Source organism: Rhopilema esculentum, chromosome 10, assembly GCF_057945365.1.
Source record: "Rhopilema esculentum isolate cy_ngs chromosome 10, ASM5794536v1, whole genome shotgun sequence".
Classification (NCBI taxonomy): Eukaryota; Metazoa; Cnidaria; class Scyphozoa; order Rhizostomeae; family Rhizostomatidae; genus Rhopilema; species Rhopilema esculentum.
Window position 1 is genome coordinate 596,362 of NC_142824.1, and position 17,026 is coordinate 613,387.

General features: G+C 35.3%; 2 protein-coding genes across 2 annotated transcripts; one reads left to right on the plus strand and one right to left on the minus strand.

Moving 5' to 3' along the window:
• Positions 1 to 78: 78 nt before the first annotated feature.
• Positions 79 to 3,527, minus strand: LOC135693310 (protein ZNRD2). The gene is made up of 4 exons (XM_065211754.2): positions 3,386 to 3,527; positions 1,734 to 1,871; positions 1,023 to 1,131; positions 79 to 366 (listed from the first exon to the last, which is right to left on the minus strand). The coding sequence occupies exons 2-4, from the start codon at positions 1,869 to 1,871 to the stop codon at positions 104 to 106; spliced, it is 510 nt and encodes a 169-aa protein (XP_065067826.2). The 5' UTR covers positions 3,386 to 3,527; the 3' UTR covers positions 79 to 103.
• LOC135693302 (RNA polymerase II-associated factor 1 homolog) lies at positions 3,408 to 16,097 on the plus strand. Its single transcript, XM_065211743.2, has 15 exons — positions 3,408 to 3,540; positions 6,953 to 6,967; positions 7,344 to 7,439; positions 7,554 to 7,675; positions 8,460 to 8,523; positions 9,019 to 9,120; positions 9,355 to 9,403; positions 9,579 to 9,635; positions 9,935 to 10,003; positions 10,532 to 10,635; positions 11,361 to 11,477; positions 12,619 to 12,685; positions 12,945 to 13,006; positions 14,188 to 14,299; positions 14,791 to 16,097. Exons 1-15 carry the CDS (start codon positions 3,500 to 3,502, stop codon positions 15,076 to 15,078), a joined length of 1,365 nt encoding a protein of 454 aa, XP_065067815.1. The 5' UTR covers positions 3,408 to 3,499; the 3' UTR covers positions 15,079 to 16,097.
• Positions 16,098 to 17,026: the final 929 nt, after the last annotated feature.

The following is a 17,026-nucleotide window of genomic DNA, read 5'->3' on the forward strand; positions in this document are numbered from 1 at the left end:
CCTTGCATTTCAAAGCCATAAATAAATAAACTGGACCGTACTGAACTGAATAAGATGTTCAAAGAAAGTGAACAAGTGTGCAATATTTTTTTAATTTAAATACTCATTTATTTGAAGAATTTAATTTAGAAATAGTGTCATAACATGAGTTTATCAATTGCAATAACTTGAAACTTTCTTCAACACTGCAGTTTCTTAGAGCAATACTTGCCCATTGCATCTTCATTAGAATTGAACTTTCTGCCTCTTTTATTATTCCCCTGTAGTCATCAGTTTGTGAGACTTGACCACTGGAAGAATATCTTGCTTCATTGTGATTTGGTGCAAGACTCTCTTGTGCCAACCGTGATTCCCTAGCCTGGGTACCTACAAAAATAAACTGATAACAAGGCATTTGTTTCAGGGAACCATATATACATGTCTGTAGAGGTACCGAAACAGCATAGGCCACAGTATGTGACTAAGCAAAACGTTTTGTAATAGGCAGACTGCTAAAGGTGAAACAGGTTAGCAATAACATGGAAGACAGAGAATAGCAAGTCAGTTGCAAAAAGGATTGACATCTTGTTCATACTGATATGACTGCCTGTTGCTTGAGTGATGTGTCTCAAAATTTTATCTTTTGACTTGATAGACCCGCATTATTATAAAAATGATATCTTAACATCAGGCTATATGTAGTGGACCTAGGTTCTTTGGAACAATCTGCAAATATCAGAAGGGCAATTTGAAACAAACTTTACGATTGTTTATTGCTTTGCCAGGCTAAGTTTAATTAGACAAATAAAATGCTAGAAAACTCACAAAAGAGCCTTACAATTAAATCATATATTTAGAAAACAAAATATTTTATAACTACCTTGCCTGATGTATGAAATAGAAAATAATGTTAATTAAATATAAATGAATGCCTTTTAGATGAAGACATCTCTTCAAATTTTCACACTCATTGCTATATCATATCAACTTATCACTAACCAAGCTAGAAAGAAGTTCTAAAAAACATTAGAATTTACATTTACCTTGATAATGTGATTGTCCCATGTGCTGTTGATCACAGTTAACTAAGCCATCAATATCATTGCATGCCACACAATAATCATTTTTCTGCCTATCTCTCATCAAGATTGTCTGTAAAAGGATCCATACAATGCCAACAGCTTATAATGAAGTTTATTTTGTTTTAGATCAATTTATTGGTGTGAAAAGAATAAAAAAAATTCTCTAAGGATGATAACAATAAATAAGTGAAATCGGGATACCAAACTTTTACCTGGTATAGAAAACCTTGATCATAACTCATTTTGATAAAGCAAACATGAAGAAATTGCGGTTGGAAAAGTGATCTTTCATTCCTTCCTTCTCATGCTTTTGTTACATAAGTTTTGCTGATTATTATAAATACTGGGGTGAGTGTATCTACACGCATGCTCCCTAACACAACAGTACAGCTCCAATAAAAGTCTTTGTTCAATAAAACAGTCTAATATAATTGTTCACTTATGGCATAAACTTCTACTAATAACACTTTCAAGGGCTTACTAAAAACCTAGTTCTTTGAGACACAGAGGAGATTTACAAAACCTACATATGACAGACAATAAGCGTCACAGTAGAAATGGGAATGCACTAACCCAAATTCAGCAAATGGTTGGTTGAATAAAAGCATTGTTATAAACGTTGCTTGTTACCAAATAATCAAACTGCATTTTACTAATAAAATATGTCCATACCCCACATCTGTTGCAGTTTGTACCAAGCATTTTGTATCCTTTTAGCAAATAGTCTCCCATGATTTTGCTTATTTTGTTAGACCTTTCCCTTCTTAACTCTAGGGCATGCTTTTCTTCGTCTGAGAGATCCATGTTCATCTATTAAAAAGGATCAGGTCAGATTTCGGAAAATATACACTTTGATCACTTTGTAAATCTGTAATAGAGCCTTCAAAATAACAGACAAACAGTGATATTATTCAGAAACGAATTGTAGTTTTACACTTGTTCTCAAAGTTTTCTTAAACACCTACCTCATGAAGATTGTACTAGAGGTTTGTTCAAAGCAAAAGTGAAAAAGGGGAAACAAGTGAAAACAAAACAAACAAAATGTTTTATGTGTTACAAAAGATGCAGCATGTGGAAAATTTTAATTTTTGAATTCAAGCTAAGCAACAATCACCAATCTCACAATTCTTTAAACAGGTGAATTTGCTAGAAAAGTTACATTCAACCTGTTTTTATATGAACACAGAGAGCCTTGAATGTCTCTGAATGTCTTTTGTTTGACGCAAGTGATCAGGCTGACCCAATTAGCACTCACGCCAGACTGGAAACTTTGCTTCTTGCGCGGGCAAGTTTATTTTGAAAATTTGAGACTGCGCACCTGAAATCATGCACCCTTAGTTATTTTTATTGTTAATAATGTTAAATGCTATTGTCTAGGGATCTAGGGGATTTTGCGCGGCCAATATGCAACAAAAGCGCGCAGATGTGTGCGCGGGCAATATATTGCGGGCGCGCAGCAAAGTTTCCAGTCTGGCACTCACGCAAGCCCCAAGCGAGCTTTGGATCAGGCAAAACAGTAGATTGCGAGGAAGGAATGTCTCATCAATTAAAACATTTCTAGTCATCTTTTTGGATTCAAGCAAGTGACATAGACAATTCAAAGCCAGTATATCAAAATACAGGAAACAAAAGTTAGCAAAATTAAACACATCTCAATGAAAAAATGCATTTGAAAATAAATTCCACTGTTAATATTTGGGAATACTACAGTATACTTTCAAGTAGGATGCCCGCTATGTAGTATAGATTTTCCTGGTCCCGTGAACTTGCTTATCCTTTCAAGCATTTGCATAAGTATGATGACTTTTGCTCGGTTTCCAATCTGTGACAAGCCTATCAACAAAATCACTTTTATTTCTGTTTTTTAGCAAATATGATTTGTTTCTTTAGGCATTTGAGGTAGAAAAAAATTTTTCTTGCGCATAAAAAATACCTTGCAGTCTGGCATACATTCTACTCCTACTCTGATGTTTTGAAAATACAACGTATTTTTTCATATCCAATTCTCTATTTTCTAGCAGTTGAATAACTTCCATATGCTGTATGCGATGATTTTACTTTTTTTACTGTGAAGCATTTGTAGTGGAATCTGAGACATACGAAACAACACGAAAATAAGCCACAGACTTGTACTTATACTCCATTCTGATACCTACAGATATTTCTTTTTCCTGGCCTATTGCCAATTGCCGAGTGTTATGTTATGACATACCAAAGTACGCTGAGGATGAAGGGTCGGAGCCAAAAACGTACAGAAACTTGAGTTCTTTAAACGAAAAACACTGAAATAGGATTAAACAGTCGAAAGTGATATCATTCCTTACCTTTGAAATCAACAAAATCTTCACCAACTAACCAAACTAGTGAACTACTGGCCTAAGCTAGCCTCGAGACGATGCAGAGGCACAGATGCTACACAGTCTGATCGATGCTGCAAAATGGCTCCCACTATACAAGACAGTCAACGTGAAAGAAGGGAGTAAGTGTTTGCGTTTTGCTTATCAGAAGACAAAATTGATTTTATTTATTGCTGATTTATCTTGCTCGCTATTAATACAATTTACTCACGAAAGTTCAACAAGTTTTAACACACAATCGTCCCCTGAGATTAATAAGGATTTTCTAGACTTAAAGTAAATAAAGCATTTTAAAACTTCTAGAACAAGGTGAAGAAGCATTTATCCCGAGTTGGAAAATACTCCAAATATTTGAGCCCGTTGAGCCTGCCAACCAAGTAACAAATTTCATATTCATAACTCTGTAGATGCATTTTGCATAGGTCTAAACTGAGGTTCTGTGCTTCGCACGTGCAATATTGGTAACGTTTCTCCCAGTAAAGAGCGCTCCAGTTTACAGGTGAGCCCCAGCAAAGGGTTTATCCATTAAGATTAAGTTCTGAAGTGCCTTCAAGTGCCACCAGCGCATTGTTGTTGCGATGATAGAAGTTATTGAAAGCAAGATGCCTTATCGGCAAACAAACATTCAAGAATACATTTACAGCAAGTGAAAATGTTTAAAAGCCTGTACGCGAAAGACACTACCAATAATAACAATATAAAACCAAATTTATTGAGCAACGTTGGTAACGTTTCCTCCAGTATAGGGCGCCCCAGTCTACGGTCAGGCCCCAGTAAAGGGATTGTCAATCAAGATGATGTTCTTAAGTGCCGTCAAAGCTGTTTAAGTGCTGTCAAAGCTTAAGTGCATTCTTTTAATCATTATTCACATTATTTTTAGTATATTTATACCTCTTAATTTTGTATTACCACTTCTTAAAACAATAAAAAAGAGGAACATAACTTTTTGGAATATAGCAAAGTTTTGTTAGTTTTTGCGGGGTCAAATGTGGCTTTTTTGGGAATGCCAGTTTATATGTCGCGACTTGAGAAAATAAATTGTTTCGTATTTGACAGCATGGTGTAATGTTTCTCATTTTGATTAGACATTTCCTGAATTACATCATGGGGCAATGCATTCTGGTACTTGTAGTTAAACCCGCAAACATTTGTTTATGTTTTGTACAGCAATCGGACAAAGTTCTGTTATAATCCAGCGCTCTTTGCTCGAATGATAAAGAAAATCATGGAAAATACAGCAGAATAAACAGAGCAGCACATTCCAAGGTTTTCTCAAAGCTCTTGCCTGAAAATCAGCGCTGCAGAAAGTCGTTCTGACATCAATTTGACAGCGAGCAATGATATGATTTGATAAGGCCTAGGCCAAACAAACTTAAAAGTGAAAAATATGGGAACAAGGGGATAATGCTTCTAGTATTATGTAGTTGTGATTACAGAAGGAGCAATGAGGTGCCAGTTTCTTTAAAGCCATTAACAAGGGTTATTCACTGTTGTTTTTGGTTTTGAAGTTTTAAACCAATTTACAAGATTATACTACATCTGACTGTAAAGTTATACACTGCTTGATGACTAAGTTCCCAACAAACCTGATAAAGGCTTTGATATTAAGAAAGATTTGCCAAATGTTGTTAGCTTAGATATAGCCCATTCTTTTCGGGGGGAGGGGGCAAGAATTATATGTCAGCACAAGAAAAGCTCAAGACAAATTGCTGCAGTATAAACAAAGAAATTCATCATTCTTAGCAGGGTCCCAGATATTTTCCTACCAGATTTGAAACAGATCTTCATTAATACTAGATGCTTTTAATTGACAACCCTTGGCTTTCACAAGAAATAACAGTTCCCTCCCAGCAATATTGGGCTTCACAAATACCGAATGTAAATAGCCTTCTTTTCATAATTTATATCTATGTTTTTTAGTTCTGTCCCTGTCAAGCCTAAGGTGCACATGCGCTGTTTGGTATTGTTAGTTAATTATAGAGGAGTCTTCCATTGAGCTGTTCACTTCAGAAGTTTGGTAGACTTCAATCTGGGACAAAAATAGTTGAGACTTTTCAAGAAAACTGTATGTTTTCTCTTTCCTATGAAAAATATCTTCCCTCTTCCCCAATTCAATGTTGAATGCATGATTTTGAAGCAAAAATGATAGAACTACAAACACAACATTGCTTCAGGGGGAAAGGGGGGATTCGAATTTACAGGGGCAAGGCAAAGTAGAAAATTACAAAAATTGCATTTCGTCTCAAAATTTTTGTCCGGGATTGACTTGCTCCAACCTTTCCTGTCCATTGCATATCTTTCGAGGCTAATATCGTCTTCTCGGCAATTGAGAGTGAACTGCTTGCTTTCCTTATTTGGCCTAATCGCAAAACAAACCATAAAGGCTTTCTGAGACATCAGTTCCAGTCAGGGGCGGACACTTGGTCAAATATTGGGGGGGCAAGCCTATTGTTTTAATAAGATGATGTCACATTTCCCATTGTTTTAGAACAAAAGATCATTGTTCTCTAAAGTATTGGGGGGGCAGTCGCTCCCCCTCGCCCCCCCCCCAAGTGTCCGCCACTGGTTCCAGTGCAAGAGCTTTGAGAAAAACTAGAGATGTGCTGTTCGGTACATTCTGCCATATTTTTCATTATTTGTTTGACTATTTGAGCAAAAAGCGTTAAATTATAATAGAACTTTGTAGGATCGCCATACAAAACATCAACAAATATTCGCAGGTTTAACTACAAGTACCAGAATGCATTGCGCCATGACGTAATTAGGGGAATGGTCTATTATTTGCAGCGTTAATCACGCTATATGTTATTCCTTTCCTGCGAACACATTTCCTATTTCATTGCAAGTTTTAGCAGATAAAACAATAGTTTGTTAACATGTGATAAACACATAGACCTCTTTCTCTTTATTTACTAACACCCTGATATTTAGTGGTAAGTAGAACAAACATTGGGAAGCTAAACTACGAGGATTAAATCAGAACATTGATTTGAAAAACTGCACCAGCAGAAAAAAGCCCTCACAAATTTATTTTGCGTGGGTTTTGCGTAGGCGCAGGCTGTAACCTGCATCTCCGGGTAAGGCCTGGCCAAAATGTCAGGCAATTTTCAGACCTCAACTTAAAACTTAGATAAAGAAATTATGGAAGCCTTTATTTACCGGGGTTTTTCATTATTTTAAGAACTACTGTTAGTTTCGAACATGGTATCATTTTGTACTTTGAAAGTCTGGCTACTAGAATTTGAAGAAATTGGAAAAGGTTTCCCTTTTCAATTTCACATCTCCTTGGAGAAACTTGCTCTCAAAGTCTGGTCTTCTCCCCATACTAAGGACTATAAAAGCAAAATAGAATCAATCCTGTGAAATGCTTCACACTTTCTGTTGATTAGCTTTTTCCATAAATCGAATGTGCCTTACCTTTTAGACAACTTAAACTCATATCCTTAGTACAGCTAGGTCTTTTCTTTCAGTAATGTTATTTTTGCTTTACTTTCAATCCATTTCTTGAAGTTAAATGTATTTTTTTCTTTGCAGGTCAGGGAGAATTGTGTGAGTATCAATGTTCTTGATAACTTAACTGATAGCAAATTATCCTTAATTTTTGACCAGTTGTATACAAAGTAAATGCTGTGTTAAAGCAGATTAAACGATATTCAGCTTAAAAATTTTGTTTAAGTAGAATCTTAGAAATTGCTGTCTTTTGATGTTTTTTGTTGAGGAACAAAATATAACTTGTACTGTTTTACAAATGCTCCCTTAATTTTTCTTTTGTGTACATGAGGGGTTTTTTGTAGCATGATTCTCTAAGAACATAACAAATGAGTGAATATCTATATTATGTTTCATCATTGTTAATTGAATCATGACCCATGTAAGTACATTTACTATATGCTAGAAACTCATGTTTACAGTTTTCCTTCAACAGGAAAAGTGACTTTGTGTGCCGAGTAAAATACAATAACTCTTTGCCAGATATTCCATTTGATGCAAAATTCATCACATACCCTTTTGAGGGTAACAGGTAAAATGTTTAGTTTTTCAGTAACCAGTGTTATTTTTCTCTAACTATATTATTCTTTATTTTGCATCCATTTTTTACCTCGCCACAATGAAATTCAATTTAATTTTCATTCAGGTTCATCCATTACAAGCCTACTTCTCTGGAGAGGAGCTACAAACATGACCTGCTAACTGAGCCTGACTTAGGTGTAACAATAGATTTGATAGATCCTGATACCTACAGTATATCTAACAATGGTAAGGTCTTCAAATTTTAAGTAGTTTTATTTGGTCAGCTGTTGTTTTGAAAAGAAAAAAATTAACTATAGAGTGCTTTAATTTTCTGCTTGTATCAAAAGATGAAAATCATTTTCTTTTAAAACATGTTGTCTCACAAGCCTCTCTTGACTGCTGGAGTCTTGTTTGCTGTTTGCCTTTTTCTATGTTTGTGTTTCCCTTTAGTTGATGCTATCAATATATGTAGATGGCCTCTGTTCTGTGTCTCTTTTGCTTTTATTGATGTGAAAAATGTCAAACTGTTAAATAGTTTTGATAAAGAAGCTGCAAATAAGTTCAGAAAAAACTCTAGCATCTAGCAGGTCAATATATAAGAGTAGAATATTGCAATGGAGTGTCCTCTTAAAATTGTGAACACCTTATACCAAAGTTGAGTTTATAATGGAGAATAAAGTGCAAAACCCTTCCACGTTATTTTCTTTCATTTCAATGATGCTATTTTGATTAACAGATTATTTAAAGTTTAGAAGCGTTAAATGGGCTAGTAAGGTGTAAAAAGTTTTAAACCTTCAAAAGTTCCCTTCAAAGGCATACAGTTTTGCCTGAAATATCTATGATTATCTGATCTGAAGGAAAGCACTGAGTACCATTACCACTAACTTTTTGATTAATCACGCTATGGCAAAATTACACTCATAACAATTTCTTGTAAGGATGTATTTCTACAGTGTACTTCAGTTTGTGTATTCGGTTTTCTGCATCATGATGTTTCAATTTTACAAATAATTTTTTCTTTTGTCATAAGAACTGCATCCAGCAGATGAAAAATTACTGGAAGAGGAGTTCACTATGCAAGCAGACCATAAAAGGTATTTCAGTATAGCAAGATAGATTTGCTGTTTTAGGTATTGTCTTATTTATCTAATTAGAAATTAATGATATCCAAATCTGCTGTGTGTGTTAAATCATTCACTTCTACAAAAACAATTACAAATCCTGAAAGCTGAACTTTCAGCAACTTTGGAAAACTTTAAATATAATTTACTGATGTACATTAAATACTGATTATAATGAGATATTTATTCAAAAGCTCTTTCTATAAAACGTTTAAATGATATCAAATTAACTAAAAGTAAACACACTGCAAATTTCTCCACTTTTGTCTTCATCTGTTAAACCTTGACAGAATCAAAGGTGCCTAGTTATCAACCTAAGGTACAATAAACAATAAGAAAAATAGATAATTCAGAGGAGCAGAGTGATAGGTGAACAGAGTACAGTGTGTCTTTCCTGCTCTACCCTTTCTGATTATACATTTTCAAGTTGCCAGCACTGTATTGAATTGATTTTTCTTCTTTGAATAGACAAAGGCAACATACCAAGAGTGTCACGTGGCTGAGAAAAACACAGTATATATCAACAGAATTCAACAGATTTCAAACATGCAATGATATGGTTGAAACAAAGTAAGTTAAAAGTAGAATTTGTGCATCTTTCAAAACCCTCAACCTCACCACCTTCAGTTTAGATAGTTGTTTGATAACTAATGTTAATAAGGTAGAGCTGCGGTCTCTGGTTATACTTTGCTTCGTTTCCAGTCCTAATCATTTTTGTAAATGCTATAAGATATTCATTCTTCGATAATTTTCTTTGCCTAATTATTGTGGCTTATGGAATCTCATTAACGATTTTCTTTCCAGAGTCGGATTTAATGTCAAGAAGAAAATGAAAGGAATCGATTTATACAAGGTATAACACTAATTTCTCGCACATGCTTGATATTAATAAATTGATTTCTCGTAAACACAAACATCATATTTAATTTTGGAAATCATCTCACATCGTTATGTGGCATTCTTAAATATTTAAGCATCTGTTCAGGAATGATTTGCCTAACCAATGTGGTTCCTTTTGTCATAAACAGGATCGCGAAGCTCAGATTCAATCAATTGAAGGAAGTTTTGAGGCTGCAAAGAAACCTGTAATTACATTGTTTGTTTATTCACTTCCCGAATATGTTACCTGGTAAAACTATTTTTGATTTGTGTTTATGGTTCATGTTACCCAAGGAATTAACCAGATGCTGTCCTAAACGTAATGATGAGTGCTAGCAGATATGTTGGAAATATAGGTTTTTTGTTTGTAGAGAATTTGCCTATTTTGAAAAAAAAGCTTTTCTTTTTGAAACTACAATCTGATGTGACGACAATTATAAGACAGGAGTAAATTATATTTTCCCTTAATTAGCTCTGCAATGATGTTTTTCAAATTTTGTTTCAGATAACGGCACACCACGCTAATCCAAGATTGAAGCCAGTTGATATAATGCCTGTTTTTCCTGATTTCAGTGTAGGTTTCTTTTTCTCTCACATGTATTTTTATATCTTATAATTTTCAATGCAATGGGATTTTATTTCCTTTTTCCCGCTTACTGATGTATTTATTAATCACTAGTTTTTTCTTAGAATGTTATACCACGATTACAGTTTCTTTCTATAAAATTTCAAACTATTTACGTAAATGTCTTTCTTCACTGTGATTGACTTCTTCTTGTTCGTCTTTTGGTATAACGATTCCACTAAGCATGTGGAGAATTGGTTTTTAGCCTCTCAACTTGTCAACCAAGAGGTGTCATCAACTTTTCTTCGAAAAACATTTTATTCTAGTTTCACATCTGTGCTATTTTCAACCATTTTTGAATGAAAGTTGCGTTTATTGCAATTGGATGTAGTGACTCTGCAGTTATTGAAATGGCTGGGTTGACGTCCAAGTAAACCAATCAATTATTTTGACCCATTTGCGTAAACTCAATACCTCTTCACTTGATAATATCTGGTCCTTCTTTAGTCTTTTAGTTTTTTGGTCGTTGCTTTTTAGTTTTGGCATATGCCTTGTGCCCATGTGATTTTCGATACGGAACCTACTCCAAGAGGCAAGGCTGATCCAGCATCAATCGATGAAATGTCTCATGCCATGATCAGGTAAAACCTTTGTATTCAGTTCGTTATATCCCACACTTTAATATTTTGTTTTAGCCCTTTATTTTTTTTAAGGAGTAAGGAGAAACAGAAACACTCAATAGTAAGTAATTTATGAACCAGTTTATTAGAGTAACTTATGAAGTTCGTACAAGGGAATCGATACAGATAAAAAGTTTTAAAGTTAAAACTCTTGAAAAGCAACAAAACATAACTGGAAATCGAATTGATTTACATTAAGGAGTTAACAAAATAACTGTTATAAATTATTCACTTTCGGCACCATCAAATCGAATTAACAGCTATCATTTTTATCAATGTAAGCTTAGAAGATAAGATGGCAGCAATTAAGTTTTCAACATTAACTAAACTTTAGTCTAAATTACAAGTCTGAACTACCTTTTTATTATATCCAATTACTCTAAAGACAATTCATACATGAAAAGTCGAAATTGTGTCTCATTTTCTTCTCAAAATTTTCATTTCGTATAATAATGCTTATTGAACAACAAATTATGATCTTGCTATCATCCTTACGTTCTATTTTATAAAATGACCACGATTTGCGCTCATTTGCAAGTTTTAACCTTTATGAAGATCACTATTGCCAAAATGTAAATTTTACATAACATTTTTTTCATGAGCTAACACAAGTATATTGTCAAGACTTCATGACTGCCAGAGTTTTATATCAAGATTTAGTCATGATGTTTCTTTCTTGCGCACAGGGGTATGGAAGACGAAAGTGGTGATCAGTTTGTTGCATATTTTCTGCCAAGTGATGACACACTACGTAAAAGGAAGAGAGAAGAAGCCGATCCTAGTGAAATTGCAAGCGAAGATGAGTTAGTATTCGTTCTGTATCTAATTTCTTGCAGAAAGACCTTACGATACTAGGGACCATTTTAAGTTACCTTCGCATCTCTTCTTATTCGTTTTTATTTCTTTTATTTCGGTCAATTTTTCACAATGCTACCAGTTTTTAGTAATTTGTATTCAAATGAAAGTGATGCAAAATTGTTAATGCTCACACTGCGTAGGGGTGCTTTATTATTACTCATTTTTCAAAGTGCTGCTTCTTTCAGTCTTATCTCTTGTCTCGGCAAAGGGCGACGAAGAAGCAACAATCCACTTAAAACAATTAATTTAGCATTATCCCACGCTTCAAAATGACTCAATTGAAAATGACAGTATGCCTTCTAGAGTGTACCCGGGTCGTAGTTAAGGCACATTTTGCTGTTTATGCTGCGGATCCGTTCCAAAGAGACACTGCTCCAAGTCCTTTTCTGCACGCAAATCCTCAGCAACTTGTTTCCTGTCCTAAATATCTTTATATTCTATCAAAGGAGAGTAATTGCAACGTAAAAAGAGAACTGAAGCAGTCATTTTGCGAGTAATATTTACATTAAGTTTCTTGAAATGTTGTGATATTACTGTTTTTATTAGAGTATTTCTATAGCAATTTTTTTCTAAACTGAAACTACATTGACTAGAATTCTATGATTTTTGTGGTCACCTGTTGTTCATGGGGATTGAGATCCATAATCTGGTTCTTGCGTCGCTGAAAGCCTTATCGCCCTAACTCTTAAAATCAGAGCAAAGTACATTCAAAATTTGACTATAATTGGATTTCAATGACCTACCAAAATTGCAAACAGTTCCTTCAAATGCTCAAGGTTGTTATCCTGAAGGATCTTCAATATTGTGGGAAGATCTTAATTAGAATCATATATGGTTTTTTAAGTGTCATACAACGGCGCGTTACCATAATCCATTTTTTGTAACAAGTGCGTGAGTGAGCGTAGCTGACGTATCACTATCGATAAACTTAACGACTGACCAAAGATTGCGAAGCTGCCTACAATATGTCTTTGCAATATTGTTTGTTTACAATTTTATGCTAGATATTGAACTGTTCATCGGCAAATGCTGTGTAACGAAAATAAATCAGCATCTTCTTTTATTATGGAGACAATTTTCTTTTAGGAGTGATTATAAGCTTGCCAGGGAATACAACTGGAGTGTCAAGAATAAAGCTAGTTCCGGGTATGAGGTGGGGTCATTAACAAAAAATCATATTTGTCCGTCTTTTGGTATATCACCCTGCATGTTTTAAAATGTTTTTTTTCTTACAGTTGTTTACATACCGTCAATTTCCTTATATAGTCCCCCCCCCCCGAATATAGCCCTCCTCAAATATGAGCCCCCAAAATGGTCTTTGAACCATTTTAAGCCCTTGGCTTTTATTCGGAATTTTACGATACGTTCATGTTCACCCCCAACACGGTTTCATAAAAATGCTCTTTTCACAGGAAAACTACTTCTTTGCTTTGCGAGAAAACGAAGGTGCTTTTTACAACGAACTACAAACAAGGTATTCCCTGCACTTTGTTAAATTGTGTCTTCTTTTCGTGGCTTTCTTAAGCAACAAAGAATTTATTTCACATTTTAGAGCAAGCATTTACAGGAAGGCGACTGTTTTTTAATCTGATTTTGGGTTTAGTGGTTGTTCACATATTTCACTATCTGAAGAGGAGGGAGGGGAGGGAGAGATATCAAGGCCACAAACGCTCAAACATGAAACTAGGATTTCAATAAATTATAGCGAAAAAACATATAATGCAGTTTCAATTGAATATATGATGGTGGAAGTTCAAGCATAGGGACAATTTAGCTGTTTCGTCCAATTTACTGATTCGGTAAGACAGAATGTATACGTTCGCGCTGTGCTGTCGATGTGCATAATTGATTAACACTGTGTCTTCTCTTTAACACCCTCGCAATATTAATAAGCCTTTCTGGCACTTTGACGATATTCCGTAAAGAGGCTCACGAGTCTCTAATACCTATGCGTTCTTCCCTTTATATATTCTTATTTTATGAGCTTTGCGGCGAAAGCCTGTTAATTCAAGTTTTCCTTCCAAGGCTGCTGAAGCCTTAGATTTTTCTTTTGTCAGTTGCTAAACATCCTTTGTTCAAAAGGAAGCAGTTATAGCCAGCAGAATCCCCCTCTCTTCTAATCCCCCCTAAGTACACCTGAAATTGGATGTCACACCCTCGTCTTAAAGATTTTTGACAGTGGTTCTGCTGATGTGAAAATAACTTTTGTGACGTATTAATCACTAGGGCCTTACAGCGTGGCAGGTCCAAATTCACGTTACCATTTGTGACCACTTAAAACTTCAATTGCCGGGAGCCCTTCTTACCAATCTGGCAACTATTCAAAAGATTCCATAACATTTCAAAATACCCAAACACAGTCAACCTTTTTATTTGTCTCGAAATTACCCCCAAATGTTATCTCTTTGAAATATACCTTGAAGCTGTGAGGAATTACGAAAGGTCTTCTTATATCACAACTCTGATTTAATCTTTGATCTTTGAAGTGGGAGTCAGAAGGTCGAGTTTCTATATACTTTCGACATGATGAAAAAGGCTTTTCCAACAAAATGTGGCTGATATAATTACATGTAAAAAACCCTTTGACTTCTAATATTTATAAAATAAGGGCTTTTGCTTTTCACGAATGACCTCTGGCCATGTTTAATCGATTAGGGTGAAGCTGAACAAGCGACGAGCTAAAGGCGGTGCAGGAGGAATCAGCTCGGCAGTTTCCAAATTGGTCGTGCGAAACAGAGAGCCGACAGAAGCTGAACTGAATTTGCAGGTTTGTTTTATTATATCTTATTCAATCATTTATCGATCGTGAGTTTGTTGTGGGTTCTTCTGTTCCATAGTTCAATACTTGTTTCAACCTAGTAATGGTAATTCTTAATTGAGAAATGAAACCATTTCGTAGTAAAAGACAGCATTTTTCTGTTTTTTTTAACTTTAGTGACCCACAACGGCTAAAATTTACAAAAAGCATGTATAATTTTTCAATGTCCTGTTTTACTCAAAACCTTGACATTAAAATGAGCATGCTTTCATATTTTGAAAAGTATGTACGCATTAGTCGAAGAAAAAAGAAAAATGCATTGTCTTAAACACGAGGTGTTTTTTATTGAGTTTTCCAGAAAATAGCAAATTTAAACCTGTGTTGAATATTTTTATACACGCTTTTTAAATTAATTTGAAACTGACCTGTAAATGAAGGCTATTTTCAGATTACTAAACCTATCCTTGAATTAAATTTTCTGTCACTTTTTTTCGATGTAGAAATCAAGACTTTCACAGCTTGAAAACGCTGCGCTTGAGGAGGAGCTGGACGAAGACGAGGACGAACCCGCAAGTCCAGACAGTGATCAAGTAAATGCTGATGACGTCAACTTGGAAGAACAAGACGAGGCCGAGGATAGAAAAGCTGAAGACGCGGAATCGAACGAAGAGGGTAAAAAATCTGACAATGCAGTGGAAGTTGCTGAGGATCAAGATGACGAGGGAGACAATGATTTGGGAAATGAACTCTTCGGCTCTAGCTCAAGCGAAGATGAGGGTGATGAATAAATAGTGTTTGGCAGGAGACTATGTAGCTCTGCTATAAGCTTTCACATTTTTTCTTTGACTGACGGGGCGAGCACCAATAGTCAAATTATCAAATAATGAGGGAAGAAATTTTCCTTATTTTTTATGCACCCGACAATTTAAATAAGCAACCTTTGCGTTCTTTAATTTCTCTAAAAATGACCACCCCTTTTGCGAAGGCACTACTGTATATCTCGAAAACGCCTTGTCCGCTGTCCGGAAATGCTTGTCCTCTTCATGAACGTCAAAAGATCACAACTTTCAAAAGATGAAACTTGTTGTTATGGAGAAACTTAAAAAGTATGAAGTCAACTAGGTAGTTCTAAGGATGTAATAAAAATTTCTGTTTACCGTTGTATAGAACAAGACCAGTCTAAGTTGCTATTCCGAGCTTGATAAAATATTAGGCAACTGGTCCAAAAATGTAATTGACTGTAAGTAAGACTTAACTTCACAGAATTTCTCAAGCTGCAACTGTTTTTACTCGTTGTTAACTAATTTGTTGTTTCGACCCTGTGTCAAGAACCAACTCTCTGGTTTCTCTAGTACAAAGCAAGTGGGTTGGCAGATAAAAGATAATTTGATTGAAACGGAAACATTGAGAATGGTTAACACTTGGTGAGGCTGAAGTAGTGAGAGACCAGCAATCAGATCTATGTGCCTCGCTTATACGAAAACATGCTTTTCTTTTAGAGGTCAAGATTATAAATTTGCCTCGAAAAGAAACAAAATCAAATGAATAGCTCATTAACATAATATCTTGCTCTTTAGTCTTCAGAATATCAACAGATCGTTTTCAATCCGAGGGAATTGTTCTACTTCGTTATTCTGTACTGTGTATTTAATTTGAAAATTGTAAGGTTCGCCTTTTTCGTTTTTACAAATTAGTTTGGAAGAACAGTTTTTTATGTTAATTTCAATCTAAACCTTGCTTTTTTAATAAATATGCAAATGGCTTTGAAAAATGTAAACATTAAAAAAATGGATTGAAACTTTAAAAATGGATTGATTTCATTGAATAAGAACCTAGAATCGAAAGCTGAGATCGTCTGAGATCGAAAGCATCGATCCTTACGTGTTGATGCACATAACTTATTTTATCTTGATAAAAGTTAGCTGGTACCAGCAAAACAACGTATTGCTAAGAGTAAAATGCTCCTTTGATTTGTTAACAGTTTGAAAAAAATATATTTTGATAATAGTCATAATCAAAGCCACGAGAGCATTAATCATATCCATAACAGAGATTTTAAGATTCATGTATGGTGAAAATGTGTGAGGATGGCTCAGTTGTTAGAGGCGCTGACTACAGTCCCAAGGGTCTGTAGCCGGAGTCCCTGGTATGACCAAACTTTCATCCAGAGTGAGGATAGTTGCCAGCTCTCTGTAATTATAATCATCAGGAATCACGAGGTGTGGTCACATCGAGCGGAAGGACAGGACACTGCTCTCAGTGTCCTAAAAAATGCGTTCGGGTGCCAGGTACAAATACCAAATCTTCACTATAATCCTCGCATTCAGTGACGTGCTCAAGGGGGGAATAGGGGGATCCGGACCCCCCCACTTTTCTAAAGTATGGTTCTCGAGATTTGTCCAAAAACGATGTAAAACTCATAGGGGGGGGGGGGGGTAGTTTACTGTATGCTTGTGTCAATAACAATTGTAAAATACTTTGCTATTTACCGTAGCTAAAATAAATCAAACAATGGGGGGAAATTCTGCAAAAAGGTCGTTTCCCCGCATTTGCGAGTGTTTGAAGGGTGTGGTAAAAAAAAAAGTCGCTCGCGATTTCCTCCCTGTGCTGTTCGCCTCAACTGCTAACCAGGACACTTTTGGTCCCGTTACGTTGTGATAAAAATAATTTTCGGGATGATTTGTTTTCAAAGTATTTGAAAGTCTCAACAAAGTAGAATGTTGAAGTACCAAAACG

Coding starts and splice junctions, on each gene's coding strand:
- LOC135693310 (XM_065211754.2), bottom strand. CDS start 1,871: ATGAACATGGATCTCTCAGACGAAGAAAAGCATGCCCTAGAGTTAAGA. Junction 1,132..1,733: donor CAAACTGCAACAGATGTGGG/GTATGGACATAT, acceptor ATCCTTTTACAG/ACAATCTTGATGAGAGATAG. Junction 367..1,022: donor GGGACAATCACATTATCAAG/GTAAATGTAAAT, acceptor TTATTTTTGTAG/GTACCCAGGCTAGGGAATCA.
- LOC135693302 (XM_065211743.2), top strand. CDS start 3,500: ATGGCTCCCACTATACAAGACAGTCAACGTGAAAGAAGGGA. Junction 9,121..9,354: donor AATGATATGGTTGAAACAAA/GTAAGTTAAAAG, acceptor TTTTCTTTCCAG/AGTCGGATTTAATGTCAAGA. Junction 12,686..12,944: donor AAGCTAGTTCCGGGTATGAG/GTGGGGTCATTA, acceptor CTCTTTTCACAG/GAAAACTACTTCTTTGCTTT.